This window comes from Sorex fumeus, unplaced genomic scaffold (assembly GCF_029834395.1).
Source record: "Sorex fumeus unplaced genomic scaffold, SorFum_2.1 ptg000110l, whole genome shotgun sequence".
Classification (NCBI taxonomy): domain Eukaryota; kingdom Metazoa; phylum Chordata; class Mammalia; order Eulipotyphla; family Soricidae; genus Sorex; species Sorex fumeus.
The window spans coordinates 2,166,681-2,194,626 of NW_026606167.1; the positions used below are offsets into that span (position 1 = coordinate 2,166,681).

A 27,946-nucleotide genomic window follows, 5' to 3' on the forward strand; every position below is an offset into this window, starting at 1 on the left:
GCTTCTACCCTTAGGAAAGCACTGTCACCGCAGCACCCCCACCCAGGCCCAATACGCGGGGGGGAGGCCCCAGGGGGCTTCCCAGGGGCCATCCAAACCCTGAGCGCATCCCAGCACCTGGCGTGGGCTGGACAAGTCCTGCTGCTCAGCAGGGAGGCTGAGGAGACTGAACTGGCCGTACCAGAGTGGCCATCTGAGTTACAGCCCTCCTGGTGGATGGCTCACCCACAGGCTGGCTTGTTTTAAGAACGGTGTGTGTGGGGAGGGTGTTTGGGATAAGCGTCCTGCTGCCCAGCCCAGGACCTTCTGGCTCTGGTAGAATCCAAGACTCCATCTCTCCCGCCGCCACCCTACCTGGCCAGCCTCCCTGCAGCGCTGTCACCAGACCCCACAGTCAGTGCTGGGCAAGCAGATGGGCTCTGGGCCCCGACACCGGAGGGCGCTGGCTACCAGCGCTGGGAAGCCTCAACCAAACGGAATCAAGGAGACACTGAACAAAGCGGGAGTTCCAGGGATTCCCTTGGGTTCGCGGCTGGGCTGTGGGGTCTGGGAAGCGGGGAACCTCCCCCGTCGTTCCCAGACCCTGGCAGCGCCCCGCTCGGCCCAGGGGGACCCCCATCCTGCGGGCCACAGGGTGCATGCTCGGGCGCGGCACGGGAGGGGCCTGCGCAGCGGACCCCGCCGGGCTCCTGCCTCGCGCGCGCCTCGGGGACCCAAGCTGCCCCTGTCCTGGAGGCACGGACCTTGCAGAGGCTCTTCAGGTCTGGGGGTCCCAGGCCCCCCCATCTCCGGCTCCCGCAGCGGGTTGGGAGGCCGGGAGCCGGCTGGGGCAGACGGGAGGCGGTGCCGGGAGTCTGAAGGGCTGGGGAGGGGCCGCTCCCGGGAGGGCCGGTCCAGGGCGTGGCGCGTCCTCTCTGGGGTCGCAGCGTGGGGCGGGGGGCTCCCCCCACCGGAAGTTCCTGTGTGCGCGTGTCCACGGCGGGCGCGCGTGTGGGGCGGCGAGCGGTGAGCGCCGCGCGGGGCGAATGCGCGTGGGCCCCTCCCGCGCCCCGCGCCCACGTCCGCGCCCAGACCCACGCGGAGGGGCGGTGCGGTGCGGCGGGGGTCCCCGGCCGGGCGGTGGCGAGGGGCGGCCCCGCCCGCGCCCCCGCGCCCTCCCCCGCAGGCCCCGCCCCGCGCCCCGCCCCCGCCGGCCACTCCGAAGTTTCCTGCGCGGCGCGCGGACACGCCGGGCGCCGCTCCTGGCCTGGCCGTGCCGCCCGCGCCCCGCCGTGCCGCACGCGCCGGGGCCGCCCAGGGAGCGGGAGCCCGAGCCGGGGCGCGGGCGGGGGCCGGCCGGGCCGAGTGGCCGCCCGCCAGCGATGCCCGCGGGGACGCCGCCGGCCGCCGGAGCGAGGTGAGGGCTGCGGGGACGCGCCCCGCTGCGCGCCCGGGACCGGCTCCAAGTTGAGCGGCGCCTCCCGCGGGGCCGGCGGCGGGGAGGGGCGCGGCCGCGGAAGGAGGGGTCGGCGGGCGGGGGGCGCGCGTCCCCGGGAAGGGGAGACAAAGGCGCCCCGCGGCCGGGCCGGTACCCGCAGGTGCCGCCGCGCCACCATGGCCGAGGGCGCGCCGGCGGCCGACGAGGTGCGGGTGCCCCTGGGCGCGCCGCCCCCGAGCCCGGCCGGCCCCGGCGCGGCGCCCCCTGAGAGCCCAGCGAGCGAGCGCGCCGCGGACCCGGGCGCCGACGAGGAGCCGCGCGTCCCGTACCCCGCGCTAGCCGCCACCGTCTTCTTCTGCCTCGGGCAGACCACGCGGCCGCGCAGCTGGTGTCTGCGGCTGGTGTGCAACCCATATCCTTCCGGGCCGGGCCGGGCGGCCCCGGGGAGCAAAGTTTGGCGCGCGGGGCGGGCGCCCGCGCGGGCCCCTCCGAGCCGCGGCGCTGACGCTGGCCACGCGCCCGCCCGCGCGGCCGGGTGGGGGCAGGGAGGCCCGGGGCCCTCGGGCTCGGGGGCCGGGGGCGGGTGCGCACGTGGACCCGGGCCGCGGGGACCCTCTCCGGCCCCGGCCCCGCGGGGCCTGCCCGGGGTGAGCGCGCTGTCATCCCGGAGATTGGGATGAGCGATGCGCGTGGACGCCCCGCCTCGCGCCCTGTGTAGATACAGCCCGGCAGGACCGGACCAAAAAAGTCCTTGCCCGAGCTCCTGCCTCTGGTCCAGACGCCGGACGGGGTGTGCGTCCCAGGCCCCCTGGAGACGGCGCTGGCCACGCGGGCCGCTGCGGTGGGCAGCCAGCGGACAGTTTGTTCCGCGCCGCCTCCGGCCTGCGCTTCCTCTCGCTGACAGCCCCGCGTCTGGCGGGGGGCGGGGGGGGGGAGGGGGAGGGGCGGCGAAAGCTCGAGGGGAGATGCGCGTGGCCCAGCACTGGGGACCGACCCCGAGAAGGTGCTGTCAGGGCGCGGCCCAGGTCCTGGGGGGCCACTGCTGAGTCTCACCCGGTGTCAGCCCCGCAGAGCTCCGCCACACCCCCGCCCAGACTGGCCAGGCCGTTGGTCCGGGTCCCTCTGCCTCGGGTGTGACTGGTTCACCAGGAGTAAGCGGGGGCAGGTACAGTCCTGCTGGCTTCATGCCCCCAGCGCGCCCCAGGGTGCTTCTGAGCCCCCAGGGGGGGGGCTGTGAAGGGAGGGGCGCCCTGTTCCTGCCCCCGGGCCTATGGGAACCCGCCCTGGACCGCTCCCCTGAGCCCGGACCGGCCCTCCGACGCCTGGAACTCTCTGGGTGGGCCGTGAGGATGCGACCCAAGGAGACTCAGTTGGCTGTGGGGCCGGCCTCACCCCCTCTGTGGCTCACGCTGCTTTCCGAGCCTCGACTGTGCTGGAACTTTGGGGGCGAGAGAGCGCTGCTCCTCTGCCGGGTTATTTATAGCGGGGAGGTGGGTGGGATCCGTCTCCCAGCCCGCCAGACTGGGTTATGTTCTGCCCGGGGCTCCTCACCCTGCCTGCTGTCCAGGGGCGGGGGCCTCCCTGGGCTCGGGGGACAGGAAGTGACTGAGGGACTGAGGGGCTGGGGCAGGCAGGCTGCAGGACGGTGCCCTGGGCTCTGTCAGTCAGGGTTCCTGAGCGCTGAGGACGCGCCAAGGTCGAGGGATGAGGCAGGCTGGAGCCCCCGCCTCTGCCTGCCTGGGGGGCAGGGAGCAGAGACCCAGGACTCAGGGATACAGTTGGGGTTGGGCTTGAGCTGTCCGGCACCTCAGTGGTCCTCTGGTCCCCGGCAAGGTCATGGGGCTCCTTCTAGTTTCTGGGACCCAGGCTGGAGTGCCCCTTCCTCCCGGCCAGGCCCCTCGGCCCCGGGTGCACCGCTCTGCGCTGCTTCTGGGTGCAGCCCAGGAGGGGCTGGCCCCTGGGTGCCAGACGGGGGCATGGCCAGGTGGGTATCCTGGTCAGGGCCCGGGGCTCCTGGAGGGAGGTCATCTGAGGTGAGCAAGTGGCCCCTGGGTGGATTCGGGTGGGGGGTTCAGGTACACCTGTGTAGTGGGCGAGGGCCTGGTTCCAGCCTGGTGGGAGGAATGCAGGACGAGCCGTGCCAGACATCCTCCAAGACCTGCTCGGCGCAGACCTGGCCAGAACCCAAGGTCACTCAGGACGGGCAGTACCTCGTGGCAGCTGTCTCCTGCTGGCCAGGGGGTCTGGAGGATGGTGCCACCTCCCCCCCACCCCCACATGGAGCTCCAGGACACCGCCAACATGGGCCGGCGATGGATCGGGGGGAGCTGACCCCTTTGATTCCTAGGACCGACAGCTATGCGGGGGTGGGGGGCAATCTCCCTCTTAATCTTGCCACTGCCAGTGGGTGTGGGAGGGTGCTGGGTCCCTGAGCACCCTCCTCCCCGGGGTGCTGATGGTTGCCGCGCCAGGGCCCAGCACAGCCAGCTCAGAAGTCAGGTGCCGTGGGGTCAGCATGTGGTGGTCCGCCGAGTGAGTATCCTGAGTGACAGGGACTGCTCACCTGCCGGCTCTACCCCTGCTCAGGCTGCTGCCCCTCGCTGCCTCCCCCAGGCTGGCCTCCAAGTGAGCCCAGGGCTCCAGAGCTGCCTGGGGGTGGGGGCCCCTGTCCGATCCCGACTCCTGGTCCTGCCCTGGCCTCTGACCCTTCCCCTCATTGGAGGAGGGGACCTCTGAGTCCTCTAGGACTGCAGCCTCCTGACTTCCTCCATGTCCCTGGCTTCAGGGGCCCTGCATGTGGGCACGAGAACCTGGTGGGGCTGAGAGGGCATGGTGTCCAGCACCGTCCTGGTCCTGGACATGAGGCACCCATGTGGGGGCAGCTCAGACCCTTTGCTGGCTGCGCCTCCCAGGGGAACCCTGCTGCCCCCCAGGGTTGGGCCGGGGCCCGAGTCAGCCGCGTCAGCTCCCCCTGAGCCTGTCCGGGTCACCCTTGTCTCCCCGTGTTCCACCAGGGGCCGGCCTGCCCCCACCTTCCTCCAGCGCTGGCCCCCGACTCCCCCAAGGCCACCTAAAGCCTCTGGGCCAGCAGGCGCTGGTTGACCTGTGGTCAGTAGGACAAGGCCTGCGGCAGGCTGCCACCCAGCGCAGGGCAGGACAGGTAGGTGTCGGCTGATCCCATCAAGGGGCACCTTGGGGCCCGGTGGGGAGTGCTGCCACCTAGGTCACTGGCTGTCAGGGTCACTGGTGGGGCCCAGCAAGTCTCAGGAGCCTGCATGTCAAGTGGGGGTCCCAGGGGTCTGCCTGGGCCTCTGCTAGCCCATGGGGCACTGTGGCAGAGTGGGGTGTCTGGGTCTCAGGAGCCTGGGAGAAGGGTCAAGCCTCCCAAGTGGTCATGGGCCCAGCCTGAGTGGTGGGGGTTCAGACCTGCAGTGGGCGAGGCCCGAGGTCTCCTTTGACCGCCGCACCCTGGGGCCCTGTCCCGGGAAGCCGGCAGCCCCCACTCAGCCCACCAGGATCACAGGGTCTCAGGAGCGGCAAGGCGCCTGCGGGCAGGCTGTGGCGGCTACCGGCCCTCCGAGGGTTTCAACACCCACACGTGGAATAAAAAAAATTATTAATGAGCTTGGCGCCGTTGCCATGGGGACCTGTCGCTAATGAATCTCTGGGGTTCCTCTACCTTGGCCACGCGCAAGGCGGGAGCAGCTCCCGGTCCCGCTAATCGGGTTGCCCTGGCAACGCCCGTCACTAATCCTGGCCTGCGCGTTACATAAGGCACTTGGCACCTTGGGGGCCGCTGGAGCGAGGGTCCCACAGAGTACTGGGGAGTGGGGCCGGGTCCCCCATGGCTGGGTGGGGGGAGACACCTGGGGCGGCCCCCACAGCCTAGCCTTCGCCCACACTGCCTGCCTCCCAGAGAGCCCGGCTGGCTAGGGGGGCTGCTGGGCTCTGGCTTTTGGCTCTTCTCCTCCTGCACTGCTTGAGGGGGTGCCAGAGGCTGGGTGGGCTGTGCAGTGCTGTGCGGGAGGGCTTCCTGGGGGAGGAGGTTTCCTTGCTGCCCTGGTGGATCAGGAGGAGGGAGGGTCTCCGACAGGGCGACGCCAGTGCCCCGCACGTGCCCATTCTCCCGAGCCCCTCTCGGGGCTGAGCTGGGATGGGGCCGGCGGGCGTGGGCAGACCGTCCTGCCCAGCACGTGGACGCCTCCTCCTCGTGGACCCACAGAGTGCCCGGGACTTGTCCTGAGTAATGAGGACCCTCCAGAGGCATCAGGCCAGCACCTCCTCTCCTCGGTCACCCGCGTGCAGGCTCATCCCCGCGTGTGCTCACGTCCCGAGCGATGGGGTAGGACCCCAGCATGGGGCTTGGGGAGCAGCTGATCTCATGCCAACTCCCAGGGTCCTTGCCGGCACTGCCTTGGGCTCTGGACTTTCCCGTCCAGACACGGGCAGTGCCCGGAGGTGCCCGCAGTGGGTGCTTAGGGCTTGCTGGCTCTAAGGGAGGGGACAGGAGGATGGCCACCCCGGGGCCTGACCTTCACTCAGCTCTGCCTCAGTCTGTGCGGCCTGGGGTGGAGGGCTCCGGGGTAAAAGTCCAAGAGGGACAGATGCCCAGGGCTGTGGGGGAGGCTGGGACGAATGCCTAGCCTGGCTCCGAGTTCAGGAACAAGTTGTCCCTGTGAGGCCTGAACCCCACCTTGGAGTTCCCCTTCTCAGGGGCCCCCACAAGCGTGAGTGGACAGGACGCCAGGGACTGAGGTCAGTGCAGTGGGTCCCCTGCTGCCCTGCCCTGGGGACAGCTGTCCAGGCAGTCCTCAGACTCTGGCTGCACCCATACTGTGCCTCCTCACCCGCACCTGTCTCTCCACCCCCCACCTGCCTCTCCACCCCACACCTACCTCTCCACCCCACACCTCTGCCTCTCAACCCCACACCTGTCTCTCCACCCCACACCTCTGCCTCTCCACCCCCACCTGTCTCGCTACCTGCACCTGCCCCTCCACCCCCCACCTGTCTCTCTACCCCTCTCCTCTGCCTCTCCACCCCTGACCTCTCTCTCCACCCCACATCTCTGCTTCCCCACCCCCACCTTTCTCTCCACCCCACACCCCTTCCTCCCCACTGCCCACCTGCCTCTCCACCCCCACCTGTCTCTCCACCCCGCACCTGTGTCTCCACCTGCACCTGTCTCTCCACCCTGCACCTCTGCCTCTCCACCTGCACCTGTCTCTCCTGTGCCGGGTGGACTGGGAGAGGGTGTCTGCAGGGCCTGGGACCCCACCCCAGGACGAGTGACGCCCAGTGTGGCCGGCACCCTGGTCCTGGCTGGCTCTGGAATCAGGAAGTTTGGGGCTTGTGTGCCGTGGGGGGTGCGTGTGGGGGGAGCTTCCTGCCTGTTTGAAATACGGCCTGCGGCTGGTGGGAACAAGGGTGCCTTAATTCCTAATTTAGACTGTTTATCTATGATGCAGTGTCTGTGGAGACACTGGCCCCCCTCCTGCCTCCGGCCGCTGCCTCCAGCTGCTTGGTGGGTATGGGGCGGGGCACAATGGGGTCTCAGGACCCCCACTGCAGCAGCAGGGGTGTCTCGGGCCGGCACGGCCCCCTCTGCGGGCAGCCCCCTCCCACAGCTTCTGGAGCTTTGGGACGTCCTGTTCCGGGATGGCCCCTCCCCGCGGGAGCACTGAGGAATCTGGGGCGGGCTTGTCTCCGCTGGGCTTTGCCCTAAAAGAGCAGGGGACGAGAGGGCCGAGGTCAGCCCCAGAGGCGGGGCCCCAAGCTTTCCCATGGGCCTCGAGGAATCCCCCAGCTGGTTGTTGGTGCTGGGGGGTCGATTCTGACATGTGTGCACAGCAGGTGGTGGGCCGGGAGATCACAGGGCCCTGCAGGGTGGGGGCAGAGGTGTGAGTGCTCAGCGGGCCTGAGGGTCATTCTCTGGGGGGAGGTGGTGGTGCCCCCAGCCTGCTCCCTCCAGTCGGGGGCCGAGGGGGCTGTCTGAGGGGCTCCAGGCTGAGAGGTAGGGGCAGGGGCGCTGGCTACCAGGTCCCCTTTGTGCCAGGCCTGGCAGACTCCCGACATGAGCTCCGTCTGCCTGAGCCTGCAAGTGTCCATCCCTGCTTGACCTCTGCCACAGACGCTGGGCCCATCCATCCACTACTGGACTGTCTGGTGGTCAGGACACTGCGCTGGGCGGCCTGGGCAGCTGGCCAGCTCAGGGCATGTGTGGGGAGACACTGTCCGTGGAGTGGACCAGTGACCAGTGCTCAGGCCGTGCGTGTGTTCCTGTGCCCGTGTGTGTCTCTGTGTGTATGTGTCTATTTTTCCGTGTGCGTGATTGTGTGGCAGGCCCGTCCCTATGTCTGTGTGTGTGTGTGTCTGTGTTTTGTGTGTATGGTTGTGTGGCAGGCCCGTCCCTGTGTCTGTCTGTGTGTATGTCTGTGTTTCGTGTGCATTATTGTGTGGCAGGCCTGTCCCTTTGTGTGTATGGGGGGGGGGTGCCTTTGTGGGTATATCAGACTGCTCCATCTTTCCAAGAAAAGAGGCCCCCAGAGTCGGGGGCTGGGGGGATACGTCCGCTGTGGTGCCAGAAGGGGCCCCTTGTGTGTGCGCCTGGAGATGGTTCCCAAGGACTAGGTGAAGTGGTTGTGATCTGGGTGGTCCCCCCTGTGGGTGGGGGCTGGTGACAAGCCCGAGCTCAGATTACCCTTCAGATACAGGGCAGTGCTGGGGCCTTACACTGCTCAGGGTTCACCCTGGCCAGCTTCCCTGTTTGGGCAGACACTGCCCCACGTCCTGGTGCTCAGGGTGTCATGGGGGTTGTCTGTGGGACTGCACCTCAGGGACACAGAGACAGAGACAGTAGGCTGCTTGTCCTCCCTGGCACCCCTGTCCAGTGCGTGGATGCTGCCTTTGGTGTGGTCGTTTGTGGGCACCGATACTGTGGCCCCCGTTTTCTAATGACGACCCATCAGGGGGCACCCAGGCACTGCCCAGAGCAGACCATCCCTGCATGTGCTCCTGTGGGCCGGAGCAGGACACCAGCCTGGGGCTCAGGGTGCTGGGTGCAGAGACACACAGGAACCCCTGGGGGTGCCTGGGGATGACTCCCTGCGCATGGGAGCGCCCGGAGGGGCGCCCAGACAGACCACTGGCCTCTGTCCAGCGTCACAACTATTTATAACAGGGGGCCAGCCTGGGAGGGGTAGGCTGGCATCGGGGACCCCAGAGCTGGGATGGCCTGGGGGATGGTGCCTCCCTGAGTCCCCGACTGCTCTCTACTTAGGGAAGCTGGGGATGGGTGGGCCTGGCCTCCCCCCTGGTGCCTCCACACTGGGGCTCCAGCAGGGGCAGTGAGTGGTCAGCCCTGGCTCTGGCCCAAGTGTCTCTGCCCCCTGCCTCCCCTGGTGATGTGGGAAGGCAGACTGCGGGATTTCAGCCAGCAGCCCCCCGGGACTCCCCAGCTTCCTCCGCCGCCGGTCTGCTTGGAAACGCAGACCAGGGCTGGAGCGATGGTCGCGCAGGGAGGGCGTTTGCCTTGCACATGGCAAGCCCGGGTTTGATCCCCGGAATCCCGTATGATCCCCCGAGCCTGTCAGGAGCTGTCCCTGAGCACAGAGCCAGGAATAAGCCCTGAGCATCGCCAGCTGTGGCACAGAAACAAGGAACAAAAGAAGCACAGAGTCCCGTGTTCTGGAAGTTTCTGAAAGGTTCAGGATGCTGATGGGCATGTGACTTAGAACAGAGTCAGGGTGAGCCGGCTTGAGGGACAGGTGTGAGGCCCAGTCCTGTGGGGCCTGGGGGGCCTGGCTTGAGCACAGACTCATGGTGGGGGCTTAGGGCCCCCCACGCCCTGGGAGGTCCTTCTGGCTGGGGGCCAGGACAGGCCTGAGGGGTAGCCAGTGCGTTCCCAGGGCAGGGTGGGAGGAGCTGAGTCCCATGGTGCTAATCTGGGCCCCAGGCAGCTGTGCCCAGAGCCCAGGCAGTTATTTCTGGCCCCAAGAATTCCTGCCCCGGGCAGGCACGTCCCACAAAGAAACAGCCCCCAGGGCCTGCGGGGCTGCCACTGTGGCCGCCTACGCTTTCCCCTTCCAGGGCCGAGTGCAGCCCTGCCTTTCCCGGCGTGAGGGGGGGGAGGGGCCGCCAGCTCGAGCTGACCCTGGCTGGCCCTTCCCCTGGTCAGGGCCATGGACGAGGATGTGCATAGTGGCCCCCTGGCAGGGACCCCTGCATGCCTGCACAGTCCTGGGCTGCCACAGGACTAGGGGGCCATGTGGAGATCGACCCCCACAGTGGTCTGGGCTGACCCTTCGGGGGCTGGGGGGTTGGGATGGTTCTGACTGGTGAAATGAACCTCAGCCCACACCCCTCACCCCAGCTCTGCTCTCAGGACCCCTGACCACGCTGCTACCTCTTGCCCACCCCCACACCACTTGTTGGGGTCTGGCCACATCCCACCCTGCAGTGTCCATCCTGGCCTTGGCCTTGTGTGTCTGCGGCAGCAGCTGGGGGTGGAATGATGGGATGGGGGTCTACTTTGGGGGAATCAGATCCTTCAGCTCCAAACCACTCACCACAGCAACTGCCCCTGGGTGCATGGCCTCCCCCGACCCCCAGACTAGCCCCTGGAGATGGAAGAACCGCTCCAGCACCAAGGACAGTGGCCGGTCCGCGTGGGAGGGGCTGGCCAGGGAGCTGCTGGAGGCCCGGGGGTGGGGAGGGGGGCATCGTGGGTGCCCAGTACCCCTCAGGCACCATCAAGAAGTAGGAGAGCAGCAGAACTCGGGGGCCAGGTGGGGGCCCACAGGGCAGGGACAGCCATGTTGCGGCTGTTGAGGGTCTCCCTGTACAGACTCAGGGTCCAGTACCGGCGCTCAGCAGGACAGGTCGGGCTGGGACAGGCTGGGTCATGAGTAGTAGGAAGGTGACAGAACCTGGTCCAAAACATAAAGGGTGTTAGGAGTCCAGAGCACGCCCTACCCTGCCAAGGGGCCTCTGCCAGAGGCCTCTAACTGGCCCGCTGGGGTGTGGGAGTGCTGGGCTTATTCCCGGGGCTGGGGTAGAGGCAGGGCTGGTCCCCAGATCCTGCTGAAAGGAAACCAGGGGCCCAGAGTAGCTGTTGTCGCGGTAACCGGCCCAGCTGCCAGCCCCGCCCCAACACAGGCCCTGCGTCTCCTGTGTGCCACTGGCCCCAGCGTCCCAGACATAGAACACGGGGACCCAGAGCTGTGCAGTGGGGTGAGATGGGTGATTCTGGAACGGGCACTGTGGGAGGTATGTGATGTGTCCCGGAACCCAGGGCTTGGGCTGAGGGGCCTTGTCCCCCTGCCCTCTTCCTGGGCCTGGCCCGTCTGGGCAAGGTGCAGATTGGGGGTTGAGGAGGGGGGCAGAGAGTCCTGGAGTGGTAAGAGAGTCCGGGGCATGGGGAGAAGGGGAGGAGTAGGCCACAGCCCAATGAGCCAGTGTGCACCTGTGGCGACATCTGGTGGCCACTCTTGGAGCAGCAGGACGGTCCTGTCCTGTGGCTGTCCTAGGGAGTGGATGGCACTAGGGGACACGGTGCCTGCAGGAAGTCACTTAAGTGTCATGGATGCTCTGGTCGTCCCCTGGGGTACCCCCGTGGCCTGCGCTTTCTCTTCCGGGGCTCACAGGATGCGGGCAGTGCGTGTGGGTGTTTGTGGGGCAGTGCCTGGCGTTGCCCTGTGGCCCTGGGCTCTGAGCCCCAGGCAGGTGTGGGGCTGTGGCCTGGGCCCTGCTCTCCTGCCTTGTCCTTAACTCCTGTGTTGCCACGTGGTTCGAGCACGTCAGCATGCTTGTCATCATGCTCAACTGTGTCACCCTGGGCCTGTTCCGGCCCTGTGAGGACGTAGAGTGCCGCTCCGAGCGCTGCAGCACCCTGGAGGTGGGGCCGCGGGCCTGGGGGCGGGGGGGGGGGCGCCTGGGGCCCTGGAGCCGCCCCATGCCCAGGCTTGCCCTCTGCACAGGCCTTCGATGACTTCATCTTCGCCTTCTTCGCGGTGGAGATGGTCATAAAGATGATTGCGCTGGGCCTCTTCGGGCAGAAGTGCTACCTGGGCGACACCTGGAACAGACTCGACTTCTTCATCGTCATGGCGGGGTGCGGCCTTGCCCCTTCCCTTCAACGCTGGGGTGCCCCATCCCGAGCAGCCTGGTTGCGACCCCTCCCCACCCATGAGACCCCCCCAGGGAGAGGGGGAGGGTCATGGGCAGGCTGGCCCACGTCTCTGATGCCCCTCTGCACCTCAGCATGATGGAATACTCCCTGGACGGACACAACGTGAGCCTCTCGGCCATCCGAACCGTGCGCGTACTGCGGCCACTTCGTGCCATCAACCGTGTGCCCAGTGAGTGACAGCCAGCCTGGGCCAGCGTGCAGCCGTCTGCCTTGACCACCTCGGGGGAGCAGCGCCTACCCCTGCCTCCCATTGCTCTGGGTCCCCACGGAGGAATTGGGGTGTGGTGAGAGGCAGGCAGGCTCGGGGGATCCCCAGTGCACAGGACCCCACAGCCCTGGTGGCTCCATGGTGGTGCCCATCTCTGAGGGCCTGTAAGGGAGAGAGACGTCTGAGGGTGTCTGTGGCCAGCAGCTTTTGCCCTGGTCTGTGCCCAGACCAGCCCCCAGCCCCAGCCCCACTGCGGGAGGAGGGTTCTCACACTCCCGGAGCTTGGCCAGGGCAGCTGGAGGAGCTCCTGGGAGTTGTGCGAGCTGCCCTAACTCCCAGGAAAGGCTTCAGGACCACCTCTTGGAAGCCCTTGGGGTCCATGGGGCACCCCAACCCCCCGCCTCCCCTCCAGAGCTGCAAGCCCCCACTCCAGAAAACGGGCAGACCTCCTTTCCCAACCCCCTGAGACTTCCCAGGCACCCAGAGCTGCTGCTCCCAAGAGGGCCTGGGCCCTGCCAGCTCTCTGCCCCAGGCCCCCGGCCCCTGCTGGACGCCGAGGAGCCCAGAGGGGAGGCTGATGAACTATTTATGAACACTGGGAGGGATGGGGCCCTGGCAGTGCCCTGCTGAGGTGGCCCTGTCTCCTGCAGGCATGCGGATCCTGGTCACGCTGCTGCTGGACACTCTGCCCATGCTGGGCAATGTTCTTCTCCTCTGCTTCTTTGTCTTCTTCATCTTCGGCATTGTGGGTGTCCAGCTCTGGGCTGGCCTGCTTCGCAACCGCTGCTTCATGGACAGCACCTTTGTTAGGTAGGTTGCACTGCCAGGCTCTCCCCTAGGCCCGCAGCATCTGCCAACCTCAACCTCCTTCTCCCTAGTCCCTCCCCGACCCCGCCCCACCGCCAGGCTCCTCCTTCGCGCCCCACCCCACCAATAAGCTCCCCTGAGCCCCACCCCACCAATAGACTCCTCCCCTGAGCCCTGCCCCACCAACAGGCTCCTCCCGGGCCCTGGTCCACCAATAGGCTTCTCCCCTCAGGTCCGCCCCCACTAAGTTCCTCCCCGGGCCCCGCCCCACCAATAGGCTCCTCCCCAGGCTTCACTTCACGGTCAGGCTCTTCCCCCAAGCCCGCGCCCACCAATAGGCTCTTCCTCTCGGGCCCAGCCCCACTAGGCTCCTCCCTCAGGCCCCGCCCCATCAATAGGCTCCTCCCCAGGCTTCACCCCATGGTCAGACTCCTCCCCCAAGCTCGCTCCCACCAATAGGCTCTTCTCGGGCCCCACTAGGCTCCTCCCTTGGACCTCGCCCCACTAGGCCCCTCCCGTTGGGCCCACCCCACTAAGCTCCTCCCCGGTCCCCGCCCCACCACTAGGCTCCTCCCCTCAGGCCCCGCCCCACCACTAGGTCCTGTTCTCTACACTCTCGCCGGCCTGGGTGGGAGGTTTGCTTTCTTTCCTTTGGGTTGGGGGGGCGGTTTCTGCCTTTGCTTTCCCAGCATCCAGTTTCTGCCACTCTGACTCACCTGCCCTCCTTGTCTGCGGCCCAGGAACAACAACCTCACCTTCCTGCAGCCTTACTACATGCCAGAGGAGGGCGAGGAGAACCCCTTCATCTGCTCCACGCGCCGGGACAACGGCATGCAGAAGTGCTCGCACATCCCCAGCCGCCGCGAGCTGCGCGTGGAGTGCACGCTGGGCTGGGAGGCATACGGGCAGCCGACCGAGGGCCTGGGCCCCGGCCGCAATGCCTGCATCAACTGGAACCAGTACTACAACATCTGCCGTTCCGGTGACTCCAATCCCCACAACGGTGCCATCAACTTCGACAACATCGGCTACGCCTGGATTGCCATCTTCCAGGTGGGCTCAGGGCGCCCCCCTCCAGGGATGGGCAGGGAGACCCTGACGCTGGAGAACCCTGAGCCCAGTTGCTGCCCTTGCAGGTGATAACGCTGGAGGGCTGGGTAGACATCATGTACTACGTCATGGACGCACACTCCTTCTATAACTTCATCTATTTCATTCTGCTCATCATCGTAAGCACTCGCCGGGGCGGGCAGGGAGCCCTGGGGTGTGGCGGCTGCCCAGGTGTGCCCTGCCACCAAAGCATCCAGCCTCTGCTAAATCAGGGTTCTCAGCTTGGCTGAGCTCCGGGGAGCGGGGCCTGGCGACCCTCACTACCCTGTCTCTATCCCCCTTGCTGTGCCGCCCTGGGCACTGAGAGGCTCGGGGTCCCAAGGCCTCCCTCCCACAGGTGGGCTCCTTCTTCATGATCAACCTGTGCCTGGTGGTGATCGCCACACAGTTCTCGGAGACGAAGCAGCGGGAGCACCAGCTGATGCGGGAGCAGCGGGCGCGGTACCTGTCCAACGATAGCACGCTAGCCAGCTTCTCAGAGCCGGGCAGCTGCTACGAGGAGCTCCTGAAGTACGTGGGCCACATCTGCCGCAAGCTCCGGCGCCGAGGCCTGCGTCTCTGTGCCCGCTGGCAGAGCCGCTGGCGCAAGAAGGTGGACCCAAGCAGCGTGCCCCAAGGCCAGGGCTCGGGGCGCCGGCGGTCGAGGGGCTGGCACTCCGCCTCCGTGCACCACCTGGTGTACCACCACCACCACCACCACCACCACCATTACCACCTTAGCCACAGCAGCCCACGCCGGCCTGGCCCTGAGCCCACCACCCTGGATAGCAGGCTGGTGCCTGCTGGGGCACCCCCCTCGCCTGGCCACGGGCCCGATGCCGAGTCGGTGCACAGCGTGTACCATGCCGACTGCCACGTGGAACGGCCGCAGGAGAGGATCCAGGCCGTGCGCGCCACCACCGCTGCTGCCAGCCTGAAGCTAGCCGCAGGGCTGGGCGCCAGGAACTACCCCACCATCCTGCCCTCGGGCATGGGCGGAAGCAAAGGTGGCACTGGGCCCAAGGGGACCCGGGCCCGTGGGTCTCCGGGCACTGGAGGGCACAGTCCCCTGAGCCTGAGCCCCAGCCCCTGTGAGAAGATCCAGCACCTGGTTGGGGAGCATGGTAAGAACCCCAGGGAACATGGTAGGGGCCCCAGGGAGCATGGGAAGAACCTTAGGGAGCACAGTAGGGACCCCAGGGAGCACAGTAAGGACCCCAGGGAGCATGGCAGGGGCCCTAGGGAGCATGGTAGGGGCCCCAGGGAGCATGGTAGGGGCCCCCAGGGAGCACAGGAAGAACTCCAGGGAGCACGGGAAGAACCCCAGGGAGCACGGTAGCGACCCCAGGGTGCCCTGGGTACCTGCAGATGGGGCCATCAGGGGATTACCCAGGATAGACAATGCCCAGGTCCAGTGGGTCCACAGCTCGTGCCCCATCCACACCCTGACCTTTTCTCTGGAGTGGGTAGTGCCCTTCCAGGGGGACGTGAGTGAGGCAGATGAGGGACATTGGAGGTCACAGCACCTGCGAGTCAGGGAAAGAGGCCACCCTCCACCTTGGTGTTAGCCCACCTGGGACAGAGAGGGTTCAGGACAGCGGGATTCCGAAAGACAGTTGTTGACCGGGAGCCCTCCCAGGGGTGGACAGAGCATGATCCTGGGTTGCCTGTCACCCAGGTGGCCTCTATGCTACCTGGAGGTGACGGCCAGCAGGGGTCACTACGTGCTGCCCTTGTGACAAGGGCAGAAGGTCCCAAGCTGAGGCGTCTGACCACCATCTGCTGTGCCACAGAGGGCACCTGGGCACACTCGCTGTCGCCCTGAGGCATTTGAGTCTGTTTGTGCATCCAGGTGTGAGTTTGAGCACCTGGGGGTGTGTGTGTATGTACACCCAGGTGTATGTGAGCACCCAGGTGTGTGAGTACCCGTGTGTGTGTGTGTGTGTGTGTGTGTGTGCACCCAGGTGTGTTTGTGTGAGCACCCAGCTTGTGTCTGTGTGAGTATTCAGGTGTATGTGAGGTGTATGTGTAGGTGTATGTGTGAATGTCTTCCGCAGGTGGGTCTGTGCCACACTCAGGTGTGCCCCAAACACCTCACAACAGCCCCCGTGGTGGGCCCTGGGGACCCCAGTTCTGCTGTGGGCAACCTGACCTGCCCAATCTGTTTCCGCAGGTCTGGGCCGGGCCCCCAGCCGCCTGTCGGGCCTGAGTGTGCCCTGCCCGCTGCCCAGTCCACAGGCAGGTACCCTCACCTGTGAGCTGGGCAACTGCCCCTACTGTGCCCGCGCCCTGGACGAGGCCGAGCTGGAGCTGAGCGGCTCTGACAGTGGGGACTCGGGAGCTGAGGGGGTGTACGAGTTCACGCAGGACGTGCAGCACGGAGACCGCCGGGACCCCCTGCAGCAGTGCCCCGCCAGCGCGACCAGTCCCGGGGGCTCGCGGCGGCGGTCCCAGCAGCGAGCATCCCCCAGCGGGCAGGGTGGGCCAGGCCACATCTGGGGTGTCCTCAGCAGGAAGCTGCGCCGCGTCGTGGACAGCAAGTACTTCAACCGTGGGATCATGGTGGCCATCCTCACCAACACACTCAGCATGGGCGTCGAGTACCACGAGCAGGTGGGCCCTGGGCGAGACCCCGGCACGTGTGTGTGTGTGTGTGTGTGTGTGTGTGTGTGTGTGGCTGAGCTTGTGTAATGGCATGTGATGTGTGAATGAGACGGGTGTGTATGTGTGAGTCCATGGGTGTCTTGTGTGTTTATAGGCACATGTGTACGTTAGTCTGTGTGTGCATGAGTGTGTACATGTGAGTCTGTGTGTGTGAGTCTGTGCTTGAATGAGTCTGTGTGTGTGCATGTGTTTGTGTCTGCATGTGAATATGAGTCTCTGTGTGTTCATGAGTTTGTGTGGGCATGAGTCTGTGTGTGTGCATGTGTGCTTGCATGAGTCCATGTGCATGTGTGTGCGAGTCTGTGCATGAGTCTGTGTGTCTGTGTGCGTGGGTCTGTGCGTGCGTGAGTCTGCCGTGAGTCTGCGCGTGCGTGAGACTGCGTGTGAGTCTGCGTGCGTGAGTCTGCATGTGAGTCTGTGCGTGTGTGTCTGTGTGTGTGTGAGTCTGTGCGTGCGTGTGTGTGTGTGTGTGTGTGTGTGTGTGCTGCACCTGGCCCTGACAGGAGGCTCTCCCAGGCGCAGTGCGGGGAGCCCTGTCCTGTGTGAAGGGGACAGCTAGAGCCAAGGTGCCAGTTCCCGTGGCTGCCCAGTCAGCGCTCGCGCCCAGAGCTGCTGGCTGTGGGCACTCAGCACTGCTCCCTCAGGGGTCACCCCCTAGGGCAGGCCCTGATCTCCTTGCCCGCCCTGCCCCCTGCCCCGCCGCAGCCTGAGGAGCTGACCAACGCCCTGGAGATCAGCAACATCGTGTTCACCAGTGTGTTCGCCCTGGAGATGCTGCTGAAGCTGCTGGCCTGCGGGCCTCTCGGCTACATCCGCAGCCCCTACAACATCTTCGACGGTGTCATCGTGGTCATCAGGTGGGCGTCTGCGAGCAAGGCCCGTGGGGAGGAGAGGGGGCCGTGGCGGGGAGGGGGGTGGTAACGCGCTGACCCGCCATGCCCGCAGTGTCTGGGAGATCGTGGGCCAGGCGGACGGCGGGCTGTCGGTGCTGCGGACCTTCCGGCTGCTGCGGGTGCTCAAGCTGGTGCGCTTCATGCCCGCGCTGCGGCGGCAGCTGGTGGTACTCATGCGCACCATGGACAACGTGGCCACCTTCTGCACGCTGCTCATGCTCTTCATCTTCATCTTCAGGTGCCCAGCGCCGGGGGGTGGGGGGCAGCCAGCCAGGCTGGAGCCGGAGGGCAGAACCTCCCTGGGCCCCCCAGGCTGCGAACCCCCACCCCCCTCACCGCGCCTGCTTCCTCCCAGCATCCTCGGCATGCATCTCTTCGGCTGCAAGTTCAGCCTGAAGACGGACACGGGGGATACCGTGCCTGACAGGAAGAACTTCGACTCGCTGCTGTGGGCCATTGTCACCGTGTTCCAGGTGCTGCTGACGGGCCAGCCCAGGGGTGTGGGGAGCGCCCGGGGGCCCGGGGGCCAGGCTGATCCCCGGCCGCCCCCAGATCCTCACACAGGAGGACTGGAACGTCGTGCTCTACAATGGCATGGCCTCCACCTCCTCCTGGGCTGCCCTCTACTTCGTGGCCCTGATGACCTTTGGCAACTACGTGCTCTTCAATCTGCTGGTGGCCATCCTGGTGGAGGGCTTCCAGGCAGAGGTGAGGGCCAGGGCGGGTCCTTCTGTCCTTCGTCCACATCCAACCCTAGTAGTAGCCCACCAGACCCTCCTATGCTCTCATGCCGCTACTCTGCACACACATGGGACCCCCACAGACCCTCACAGATGCCCCCAACCCCAAGTCTCACACTGTGCCTGGGGGTGCAGGGCGACGCCAACAGATCAGACACGGATGAGGACAAGACGTCAGCCCACCTGGAGGAGGATTTCGACAAACTCCGAGGCCTGGGGCCTGCGGGTGCGTCTGGGGGACGGGGCACCCCTCTGCCCTCAGGGATGGGGCTGGGGTCACTCTGGGAAGCCCCGCAGGCCTGAGTGCGTGCCCCCGCAGATGTGAAGATGTACACGCTGGCGGTGACCCCCAATGGGCACCTGGACGCTGGGGGCAGCCTGCCTCCTCCCCTCATCATGCGCACCGCAGCCACCCCCATGCCCACCCCAAAGAACTCCCCACACCTGGATGCTGCCCTGGGCCTCCTGGAGTCTCGTCGTGGGAGCAGCAGCTCTATGGATCCCCAGCTGGGGGACCAGAAGTCCCTGGTAGGGGCCTTCCAAGGCTACGTGCCTGCCTCAGGGGTTCCAGCCTGTCGGGGAGCGAGGGCGCCCGGGGCTGGGATGGGCAGCGGGTCCTGGAGAGCCAGGATGACCAGGCCGGCTGGACGTGGGCTATTCTGTGCCCAGAGGTGGAGGAGTGGGTGGGTGGGGCTGGCACGAAGCAGGACGTGGGAGGGACCACGCGGGCAAGTGAAGGGGCAGTACATCGTACTGGGGTGGCCTCAGAGAAGCCAAGGGGACCCCCAACACCCTGGCACCTGCCTGGGACCCGCCCAGAGGCTCACCCACGGCCCCCACAGTCCAGTCTCCGCAGCTCCCCCTGCGCGCCCTGGGGCCCCAACAGCGCCTGGAGCAGCCGTCGCTGCAGCCGCCACAGCCTGGGCCGCGCGCCCAGCCTCAAGCGCAGGGGCCAGGGCGGCGAGCGCGAGTCCCTGCTCTCGGGCGAGGGCAAGGGCAGCACAGACGATGAGGCGGAGGATGGCCGGCCCAGCGCCCACAGCCCGCAGCCCACCAGGCTTCAGGACTGCGACGGACATGTGCTGGCCCTGCCCAGCGAGTTCTTTCTGCGCGTGGACAGCAGCAAGGATGACGCCGGGGAGTTGGACGAGGACATGGAGGACGTGAGCGCACCCGTCCCCTGGGGGTGGGGGGCAGCGGTAGGGCAGGGCGGGCCCTGAGAGCGTCTGTGTGCCCGCAGAGCTGCTGCTCCCGCCTGCACAAGGTCCTGGAGCCCTACAAGCCTGAGTGGTGCCGGCGGCGGGAACCCTGCGCCCTGTACCTCTTCTCCCCGCAGAACCGGTGAGGCCCCGCATGGCTGCAGACTCCCGCCCCTCCAGCCCAGCCCGCGGCCCCCACAGCCCCCCTCAGCACTGCCCTCCCCTGCAGCTTCCGGGTCTCCTGCCAGAAGCTCATCGCCCATAAGCTCTTCGACCACGTGGTCCTCGTCTTCATCTTCCTCAACTGCATCACCATCGCCCTGGAGCGGCCGGACATCGACCCTGGCAGCAATGTGAGGCACCGCGTGGGGCCGGAAGAGGGGATCTCTGGCGCGAGGGGCCCATGGCAGCCCCCACACCCGCTCTGCCCCTGTCACTGCAGGAGCGCATCTTCCTCAGCGCCTCCAACTACATTTTCACGGCGATCTTCGTGGCCGAGATGATGGTGAAGGTACCTTGCATCCCGCTCTGGGGGGCCCGGCCCTGCAGCCTCGGGCCAGCGAGGCCCTTACCTGCTCGACCCCGCCCTCCCAGGTGGTGGCCCTGGGCCTGGTCTCCGGTGAGCACGCCTACCTGCAAAGCAGCTGGAACGTGCTGGACGGGTTGCTGGTCTTGGTGTCCCTCGTGGACATCATTGTGGCCATGGCCTCTGCGGGTGGCGCCAAGATCCTGGGCATCCTGCGAGTGCTACGTCTGCTGCGGACCCTCAGGCCACTGAGGTGGGCTGGGGGCAGGCGGAGGGCATGGGCCGGGAACTCCATGTGAGGGACTGCCACAGGCCGCGGGTGGGGTGGGTCAGCCCGGGGGACCCGGGGCCCCAGCGGCAGCAGGCAGGACGCTGCCCCTTCCGACTGCTGGTTCTCCCCCTGGGCCAACTGCCCACTGCTCCGCCCTGTGCAGGGTCATCAGCCGAGCCCCTGGCCTGAAGCTGGTGGTGGAGACACTGATCTCCTCTCTCAGACCTATCGGGAACATCGTGCTCATCTGCTGTGCCTTCTTCATCATCTTCGGCATCCTGGGGGTGCAGGTATCGGGGTGCGGGCCCCTGAGCCCCGTGTAAGAGGGAATGGCAGGCCTCGGGGTGACTGCTGGCCCCCCTCAGCTCTTTAAGGGGAAGTTCTACTACTGCGAGGGCCCGGACACCAGGAACATTTCCACCAAGGCTGAGTGCCGGGCTGCCCACTACCGCTGGGTGCGGCGCAAATACAACTTCGACAACCTGGGCCAGGTGGGCGAGGTCACGTTGGTGGGCGGGGCCATGCCAGTTGGTGGGGCTGCTGGTGGGCGGGGCCACCTTGGGGCAGGGCCATGCCAGGGGCGGGGCCACAGCTGGCCGGCTCACGAAGCCTCCTTAGGTTGGGGACCAGCTGACCTCTGGTCCGCAGCCAAAACCAGAGGAGGCCGGGGAAGGGCTGGGGCCATGGTAGGGCCATGATAGGGCCGTGATGACTCTTGGTCTGGCCTCCAGGCCCTGATGTCCCTGTTCGTGCTGTCGTCCAAGGACGGCTGGGTGAACATCATGTACGACGGACTGGACGCTGTGGGCATCGACCAGCAGGTGCGAGCAGGGCGGGCAGCCCAGGCCCTAAGCCGCTTCCGTCCCAGTGCCTCCAGGGTCAGCCTAGGGCACCTCCTCCCACCTGTAGCCTCCGAACTTCCCAAGAGTTCTGTGGGGAGGGCTGGGGCTGCCGGGGCCCCGGGCAGGCGCAGGCACCCATGGCCCTCGTGTGCTGCAGCCCGTGCCCAACCACAACCCCTGGATGCTGCTCTACTTCATCTCCTTCCTGCTCATCGTCAGCTTCTTCGTGCTCAACATGTTCGTGGGCGTGGTGGTGGAGAACTTCCACAAGTGCCGGCAGCACCAGGAGGCCGAGGAGGCACGGCAGCGGGAGGAGAAGCGGCTGCGGCGGCTGGAGAGAAAACGCCGGAGTAAGGCCCGTGGATGGGGACCTACGGGGCCCCTGCTGGCCTGGGCCCGGCCTCCCTGCTGCCAGCCCCTGCTGTGCCCTGAGCCCACCGCCCCGCCCTCTGGCATCCCATGTGGCTCAGACAACTGAGGCCCCTCCCCCCGGGCCCACCCTCCATGGTCAGGGGCAGAAGCAGCCCGAGTTCTCATCCACAGAGGAGGGCAGGTAGCAGGGAGCTAGCCTTGCAGGCGTCAGGGAGACTCGCCCGGCTGGGGAGCGAGGGGCTTCCTGCAGGAGGGCTGCTGAGTGTCCCCGCCGCTGCGGCCGGCTCAGACCATCTCCTTATCTTTCCAGGCACTTTCCCCAACCCAGGTATCTGCCTTGCCCGGCACCCTCGCATGCGCCCGCTTCTGTGGCCTCTGCCCAGGCTGCCGCTGGCCCAGCTCCGTTGGCACTGCGGGGGCGGGGGCGTCCAGACAGGCTGTGCCCAGAGTCCCCCGGGGTGCAGGGGTGCCTGGGGGGTGCCGCCAGCCCCCCGCCCAGCATGCAGGTGGCTGCCGTGAGCTCTCGCCTGCCCCCATGCGTGCTCAGCTTCTGAGCATGCACATGTGTCCTTGTGTGTGGCTGCATGCCTGACCGCCAGTCCCCGACTGTCTGCTCGCTCCCTGGCTGTGTGACCACGTGCTGGTGATGGCATGCTCCACGGAGCCACATGGCCGTGCACCCTCCTTCTGGTCCTGTGACTCACATGGGTCCCTCCGCCACAGGGCTGACGTGTGTCTCCCCCAGGAGCACAGTCCCACCCTCGGGGCTGCAGCGGGCACAGCGCTTGGCACAGTGACACTGCGGGGCCCCAGCTTGTGGCTGCAGCCTCTTAAGGGCCCCAGCCACCCCCAGGATGGGGAGGGAGGAGCTCGGGCCGCTGCATCAGGCTGGCTCCTGCCTGGATCAGACAGTAGAGGACAGGCTGTGTGAGCCGAGGGTAGCCGGGGCCAGGGCTGACCCGCCAGAGTCCCTGTCTCACCACTGAAGATTCCTCTTGCCCCCTCTGGGAAAGCACCGCTCGGGGGCCAGAGCAATAGTACAGCGGGTAGGGCACTCACTGTATGCGGTTCACACAGTTTCGACCCTTGGCACCCATATAGTCCTCAGCACCGCCAGGAGTGAGCCCTGAATGCAGAGCAGGAATAGGCCCTGAGCATCACCGGGGATGACCCAAGAACCTAGAAAAAGAAAAAATCCCCAGCCCAGGATGCCCAGGAGTCTGAGCTTCAGTCACTCCCCTCTGCCCAGGGCCGCACAGCCGGCCCAGGCCTGGTCCCTGCAGACACTGTCCCCCTCCTGTACAGCTCTTCCCCCTACACAGAAGCCCATGTGGGGGGCCTGTCTGCCCCTGTCTGGGCCCTCGAGCCTGCCGGGAGCTGGTGGGTGGCCCCGGCTGCTGGCCCACTGCCTGCCCACTCCCCTGCAGAGGCCCAGCGCCGGCCCTACTATGCCGACTACCCCCCCACCCGCCGCTCCATCCACTCCCTGTGCACCAGCCACTATCTGGACCTCTTCATCACCTTCATCATCGGCGTCAACGTAATCACTATGTCCATGGAGCACTACGACCAGCCCAAGGTGGGTGCCCGGGTCCTGGGAGGGTATGCTGTAAACTGAATAGCACATGCCTGAGAGCAAGGTGTGGGGTATGCTGTGGACACTCCTGCGCCTGGTGGAGGCCAGGCTTGCCAGGCCGACTCAGTCTGCACCTCCCAGTCGGAACCTAAGTTCTGGGCCGGGGAGGGCGCCCCGCAGAGCCCAGCCCCCACAGCCTGCCTTCTCTCCCAGTCCCTGGATGAGGCCCTCAAATACTGTAACTACGTCTTCACCATCGTCTTCGTCATTGAGGCCGTGCTGAAGCTGGTGGCCTTCGGCTTCCGGAGATTCCTCAAGGACAGGTGGGCGGGGTACTGGCACCGGGTGCTGGGAGGTGTACGGTGCCAGGCACTGACCGCTGCCCATGGGCCAGGTGGAACCAGCTGGACCTGGCCATCGTGCTGCTGTCCATCATGGGCATCACGCTGGAGGAGATCGAGATGAGCGCGGCGCTGCCCATCAACCCCACCATCATCCGCATCATGCGTGTGCTGCGCATCGCCCGCGGTAGGCCCCCGCGAGTTGGGGCGGGCGGAGCCGCAGCCGCCGCGCCCACCCCTCACACCCCCTCCCACCCTAGTGCTGAAGCTGCTGAAGATGGCCACAGGCATGCGGGCTCTGCTGGACACAGTGGTGCAGGCGCTGCCGCAGGTACGTGGCTTCCCAGGAGGGCTTGCGGGGCTATGGGGACCCGGGATGCTGGGACAGCACAGGGAACCCGCCCCGCAGTGACCTTAGTGGAGGGCACTGCAAAGGGAAGTCACGTGAAGGAGTAGCCACGAGCAGAGAGAGCAGGGGGCCTAGGGGAGGGAGGGGTCATTTGCAGGGAGGGAGGGGCCTAGGGGAGGGCGGAGCCATGTGAAGAGAGGGAGAGGCCTAGGGAGAAGGGCGTGGTCGGAAAGGGCTAGGCCTAGGGGAGGGTGGGCCGTGTGCAGAGAGGGTGGGGCCTAGGGAGAAGGGCTGTGTGCAGAGAGGGCGGGGCCTAGGGAGAAGGGCCTTGTGCTGGGAGAGACCCACCATGTGGTCCGGAATGCCCAGTGCTGGGTCGGGTTCTCTGCAGAGGGCAGAGCAGAGCCCAGAGTCTGTCAGGCCTGTTCCCTGGGGCCCTGGTGTGTAGGAATCATTTTCCTGCCAACCCTCTACCTGCAGCACACTCACCTGTCCACCCAAGTGTCCAGCCCACCTGGTCAGCCTCCCAGGCACGCCTCACTGTCCACCGTCCCCTCTCCAGGCCTAGGACCCTGGGTCCCTAGAGTAGGAGTCGGAGCAGGGCACTGCGGGAGGAGGCGGGGGTGGGGGGGCAGGGCTCCCAAAGAAGGCCAGGCGCCCCTGGGATGGGCAGCCCTGGGGCCCAAGGGCTGGAGCCTGAGCGTGGGTGCGAGGGGCCCAGGTGCTGCCAGCTGACGTGTTGCTTTCCTCCATGTAGGTAGGGAACCTCGGCCTCCTTTTCATGCTCCTGTTTTTTATCTATGCTGCCCTGGGAGTGGAGCTGTTTGGAAGACTCGGTGAGTGCCCATGGGGTCTGCAGGATGGCACACACAGAGCGAGCGACTCAGCTGCTGCACACATGTGCACCCACACACAGGCACCTGGGAGGGTGAGCAACACACACGTGCACACAGGCACCTGCGAGGGTGCGAGACACAAAGTGTACACACAGGCATGTGGGAAGGTGAGCGACACGTGCACACATGCACACACACGTGCACACACAGGCACCTGCAAGGGTGAGCAACACACACGTGCACACACAGGCACCTGCAAGGGTGAGCAACACCCATGTACATGCTGGCACTTGGGAGGGTAACACACATGTGTGCACACACATTCGCACACAGGCCCTGTGTGCCAGGGGGAAGCTGGAAGACAGCCAGGTGCACTGTGTGGGAAGCTCTCAGTGCCCACTATGAGTGGACAGCTTTAGGCCTGGGGTCTGCAGAGGTCCTAGTGACCATTCCCAAGCACCTGTGTCCAGGGGACACGTGGAGCTCAGGGCAGCAGGAGTGGGCGTGTGTGCGTGAAGGCACTGTGGACTCTTCACAGGCCCATGGCCTTGTCTGTGCGTGTGTGTCTGTGTGCATGTGTGCATGTGCGTGTGTGCACTCCTGGTCATACCCGTGCATGTGTTGGTGCATGTCTGCGTGTGTGCACATGGCTGAGCCCATGTGTGCATGCTGTGTGGGGGCGACCACTTGCCAGCACAGGGTCTGTCCAGAGGGAGCTCCCGGGACCCAGCCGCGTCTGAGCCTGCTCTGAGCCCAGTTTCCCACTGTCCACCTAGTTGGGGCAGAGCCCCGGGGTGGGTCGGCTGCAGGGGCTGGACCGGGGCCTCCTCTGGGCCTGGCCTGTGCCCCAAGCACGCCACCTCGTGTCGCCTGGACGGGCCGTCTGCCGGGTGGGCTGAGGCTGGCCCCTCCCCCGCAGAGTGCAGCGAGGACAACCCGTGTGAGGGCCTGAGCCGCCACGCCACCTTCACCAACTTCGGCATGGCCTTCCTCACGCTTTTCCGCGTGTCCACGGGGGACAACTGGAACGGCATCATGAAGGTAGGGGATGGGCAGGGTGGGCAGGGGGCCGGGCGTGCCGCGCTCAGCTGCCGGCCCCACAGGACACGCTGCGCGAGTGCGCCCGTGAGGACAAGCACTGCCTGGGCTACCTGCCCGCCATCTCGCCCGTCTACTTCGTCACCTTCGTGCTGGTGGCCCAGTTCGTGCTGGTCAACGTGGTGGTGGCCGTGCTCATGAAGCACTTGGAGGAGAGCAACAAGGAGGCGCGGGAGGACGCCGAGCTGGACGCCGAGCTGGACGCCGAGCTGGAGCTGGAGCGGGCCCCGGGTCCCTCTACCCGGCCGCCGCCCACGGCCCCGGAGAGCCCCCCACTCCTGGCTGTGCGCAAGGTGTCCGCATCCCGAGCGCTCTCGCTGCCCAACGACAGCTACATGTTCCGGCCGGTGGTGCCCGCCATGGCCCCGCGGCCCCAGCCGCTGCAGGAGCTGGAGCTGGAGGTCTACGCAGGGGCACCCTCGGGTACGACGACACTGGGGACAGGGCTGGGGCTGGACGGCGGGGCCAGGAGTCACTACTCACTCAGCCCCCGCCTGCCCCAGGCTCCACCTCCTCCCCACGCTCGCCGCCCGCCAGCCCCTGGACGTCCCCGCAGATGCCCTCGGTCACCACCTCTCCTTCCAGCGGCAGAGACGCCCCCCAGGCTGCAGCCCCTTCCCCCCGGGGCCCGACTCACAGCCCCAGCCTCAGCCGGCTGCTCTGCAGGCAGGTAAGAGGTCCGGCCACAGAACGGCATCTCAGACCATCCACGACAGGTGCCGGCTACATCCCTGAGGCTCCGTGCCCACGACAGATGCTGCCTGTCCTGCTCCCCGTAACCGTCCAGCATAGTGACTGGTACGGGCAGCCTCACCACCCGTGTCCCCGCGCAGGAGGCAGTGTGCATGGATGGCTCGGAAGGACAGGCGGACGGCTCCAAGGATGGTGCCGAGGACTGGGCGCAGTCTGAAGGAAAGGATTCTTCCCGGGGCTCCTCCCCACGTTCCCCACCCTGCTCTCCCAGGCCCGCCAGCACCCAAGCCCGCAAGCCAGCCCCGGGACAGCGCAGCGTCCCCAGCCTGCCCCCGGCACTGGGCGGCGGGGAGGCGCCAGACCCCACTGACGAGGAGGTCAGCCACATCACCAGCGCGGCGCCCCCAGGGCCCGGGTCAGCAGGCGGCTTCCTGGAGCTGCCGGGGCGGCCGTCAGAGCCGTGCTGGGCACCATCGGAGCTGGGTGGGGACGCGGGGCCGGGGGCAGAGCTGGCCTCGGGGGCACGGCGGAAGAAGAAGATGAGCCCCCCCTGCATCTCCGTGGAGCCCCCCGCGGAGGACGACGGTGCGGCACGGCCACCTGGGGCGGAGGCTGGCTGCAGCACCCTCCGCCGCCGAACCCCGTCCTGTGAGCCGGCCCCCCACAGGGACACCCAGGAGCTCACCGAGGGCCCGGGGCCGGACCCTGCCCCCAAGGTCGAGCGGCGGCTGCACGGCCCCTGCCGCACCGAGCACCTGGCTGTCCCCAACTTTGCCTTTGAGAGCCTGGACAAGGGGGGGCCCAGTGGGGACTCGCTGCCACGGGACATCAGCCACGGGGCGGTCACAGACCCCAGCGCTTCTGCCCCTGGGACCACAGCACCCTCAGAGCCCCCTTGCCCCCCCAGGGGTTCCCCAGAACGGGGGCGAGGGCCACATCTTGGCGTCCCCCAGAGCTCCCCCAGCAGAGGAGGGACGGCCCCTGAGGACAGCACAGCTGAGCCCATGTAGCCTCGGGGAGGCCCCCATGGAGGCGGCCCTCAGCGGGCCAAGCATGGACCTGATCGGGTCCCCCCAGGCAGAGGGGCAGGGGTGTGGCTGCACTGACCCGGGCCCACCTGCTGGTCACGTGTTCAGGGCTGCACTGACCCCCCTCCCCTCACTGTGTCCCTGCCCCCCCACTGCCTCTGTCCATGCCCCATCAGCCCCACAGATATGCCAGAGACCAGCTGGACTCAGGATGGGGGTCCTGGGGCGGGTTCTGCCCATTCGGGTGGAAGGTGCAATAACTGGGTCAGAGCACGGGCTCTGCGGTCCGGCAGGGCGTGGGCAGCCAATAAACACTAACTTATTGTGCAGTGCCTGGTCCTGGCTGCCGCCAGACTCACTGGGACACCATGTTCAACCACCTCTGGCTCTCCGGTAGGCCCAGGGAAACCAGAAGCCCCCCCAGCCCCCAGCCCAGACCCTCTGGGCCCAGGAGGGGCAGTAGAGGGGAAGGATGGCCCAGGGAGAGCCTTTAGGCCGACCCCCCTGCCTGGCCCGTGGGCACCGCAGGTCGGCAACTTGCCCAGCTGCCACCTGGGCCACCATCCAGCCCAACAGCCTGACCCGGGGAGCCTGGCTGAGTCCTGTGATGTCCAGCTGCAGTCAGACCCACACTCTTCCCCAGAGGGACCCCACCAGGGTTAGGCAGGCTCAGGGCCAGGGTGGGTGAGAGCACACCCAGGACCTGCTCCCTGGAGCCTGTCACCGTGTGCAGGGTGCAGGGGCATTGCCCAACCCACTCGGGGGTGACACTGGTACTCCCTGGGGAGCACTATGCCAGAGCCCCGGG

General features: G+C 67.0%; 1 protein-coding gene across 1 annotated transcript; it reads left to right on the top strand.

Moving 5' to 3' along the window:
* The first annotated feature begins 1,357 nt into the window (after positions 1-1,357).
* CACNA1H (calcium voltage-gated channel subunit alpha1 H) lies at positions 1,358-27,120 on the top strand. Its single transcript, XM_056135102.1, has 34 exons — positions 1,358-1,828; positions 11,200-11,312; positions 11,395-11,528; positions 11,678-11,775; positions 12,465-12,624; positions 13,362-13,674; positions 13,758-13,850; positions 14,069-14,834; positions 15,884-16,323; positions 17,080-17,231; positions 17,320-17,505; positions 17,623-17,740; positions 17,820-17,975; positions 18,143-18,233; positions 18,327-18,535; positions 18,850-19,170; positions 19,248-19,348; positions 19,436-19,559; positions 19,649-19,717; positions 19,801-19,985; positions 20,167-20,293; positions 20,369-20,494; positions 20,735-20,824; positions 21,003-21,195; positions 21,528-21,545; positions 22,645-22,796; positions 23,007-23,116; positions 23,188-23,321; positions 23,395-23,465; positions 24,241-24,319; positions 25,239-25,360; positions 25,423-25,840; positions 25,921-26,087; positions 26,251-27,120. The coding sequence occupies exons 1-34, from the start codon at positions 1,594-1,596 to the stop codon at positions 27,118-27,120; spliced, it is 6,741 nt and encodes a 2,246-aa protein (XP_055991077.1). The 5' UTR covers positions 1,358-1,593.
* Positions 27,121-27,946: the final 826 nt, after the last annotated feature.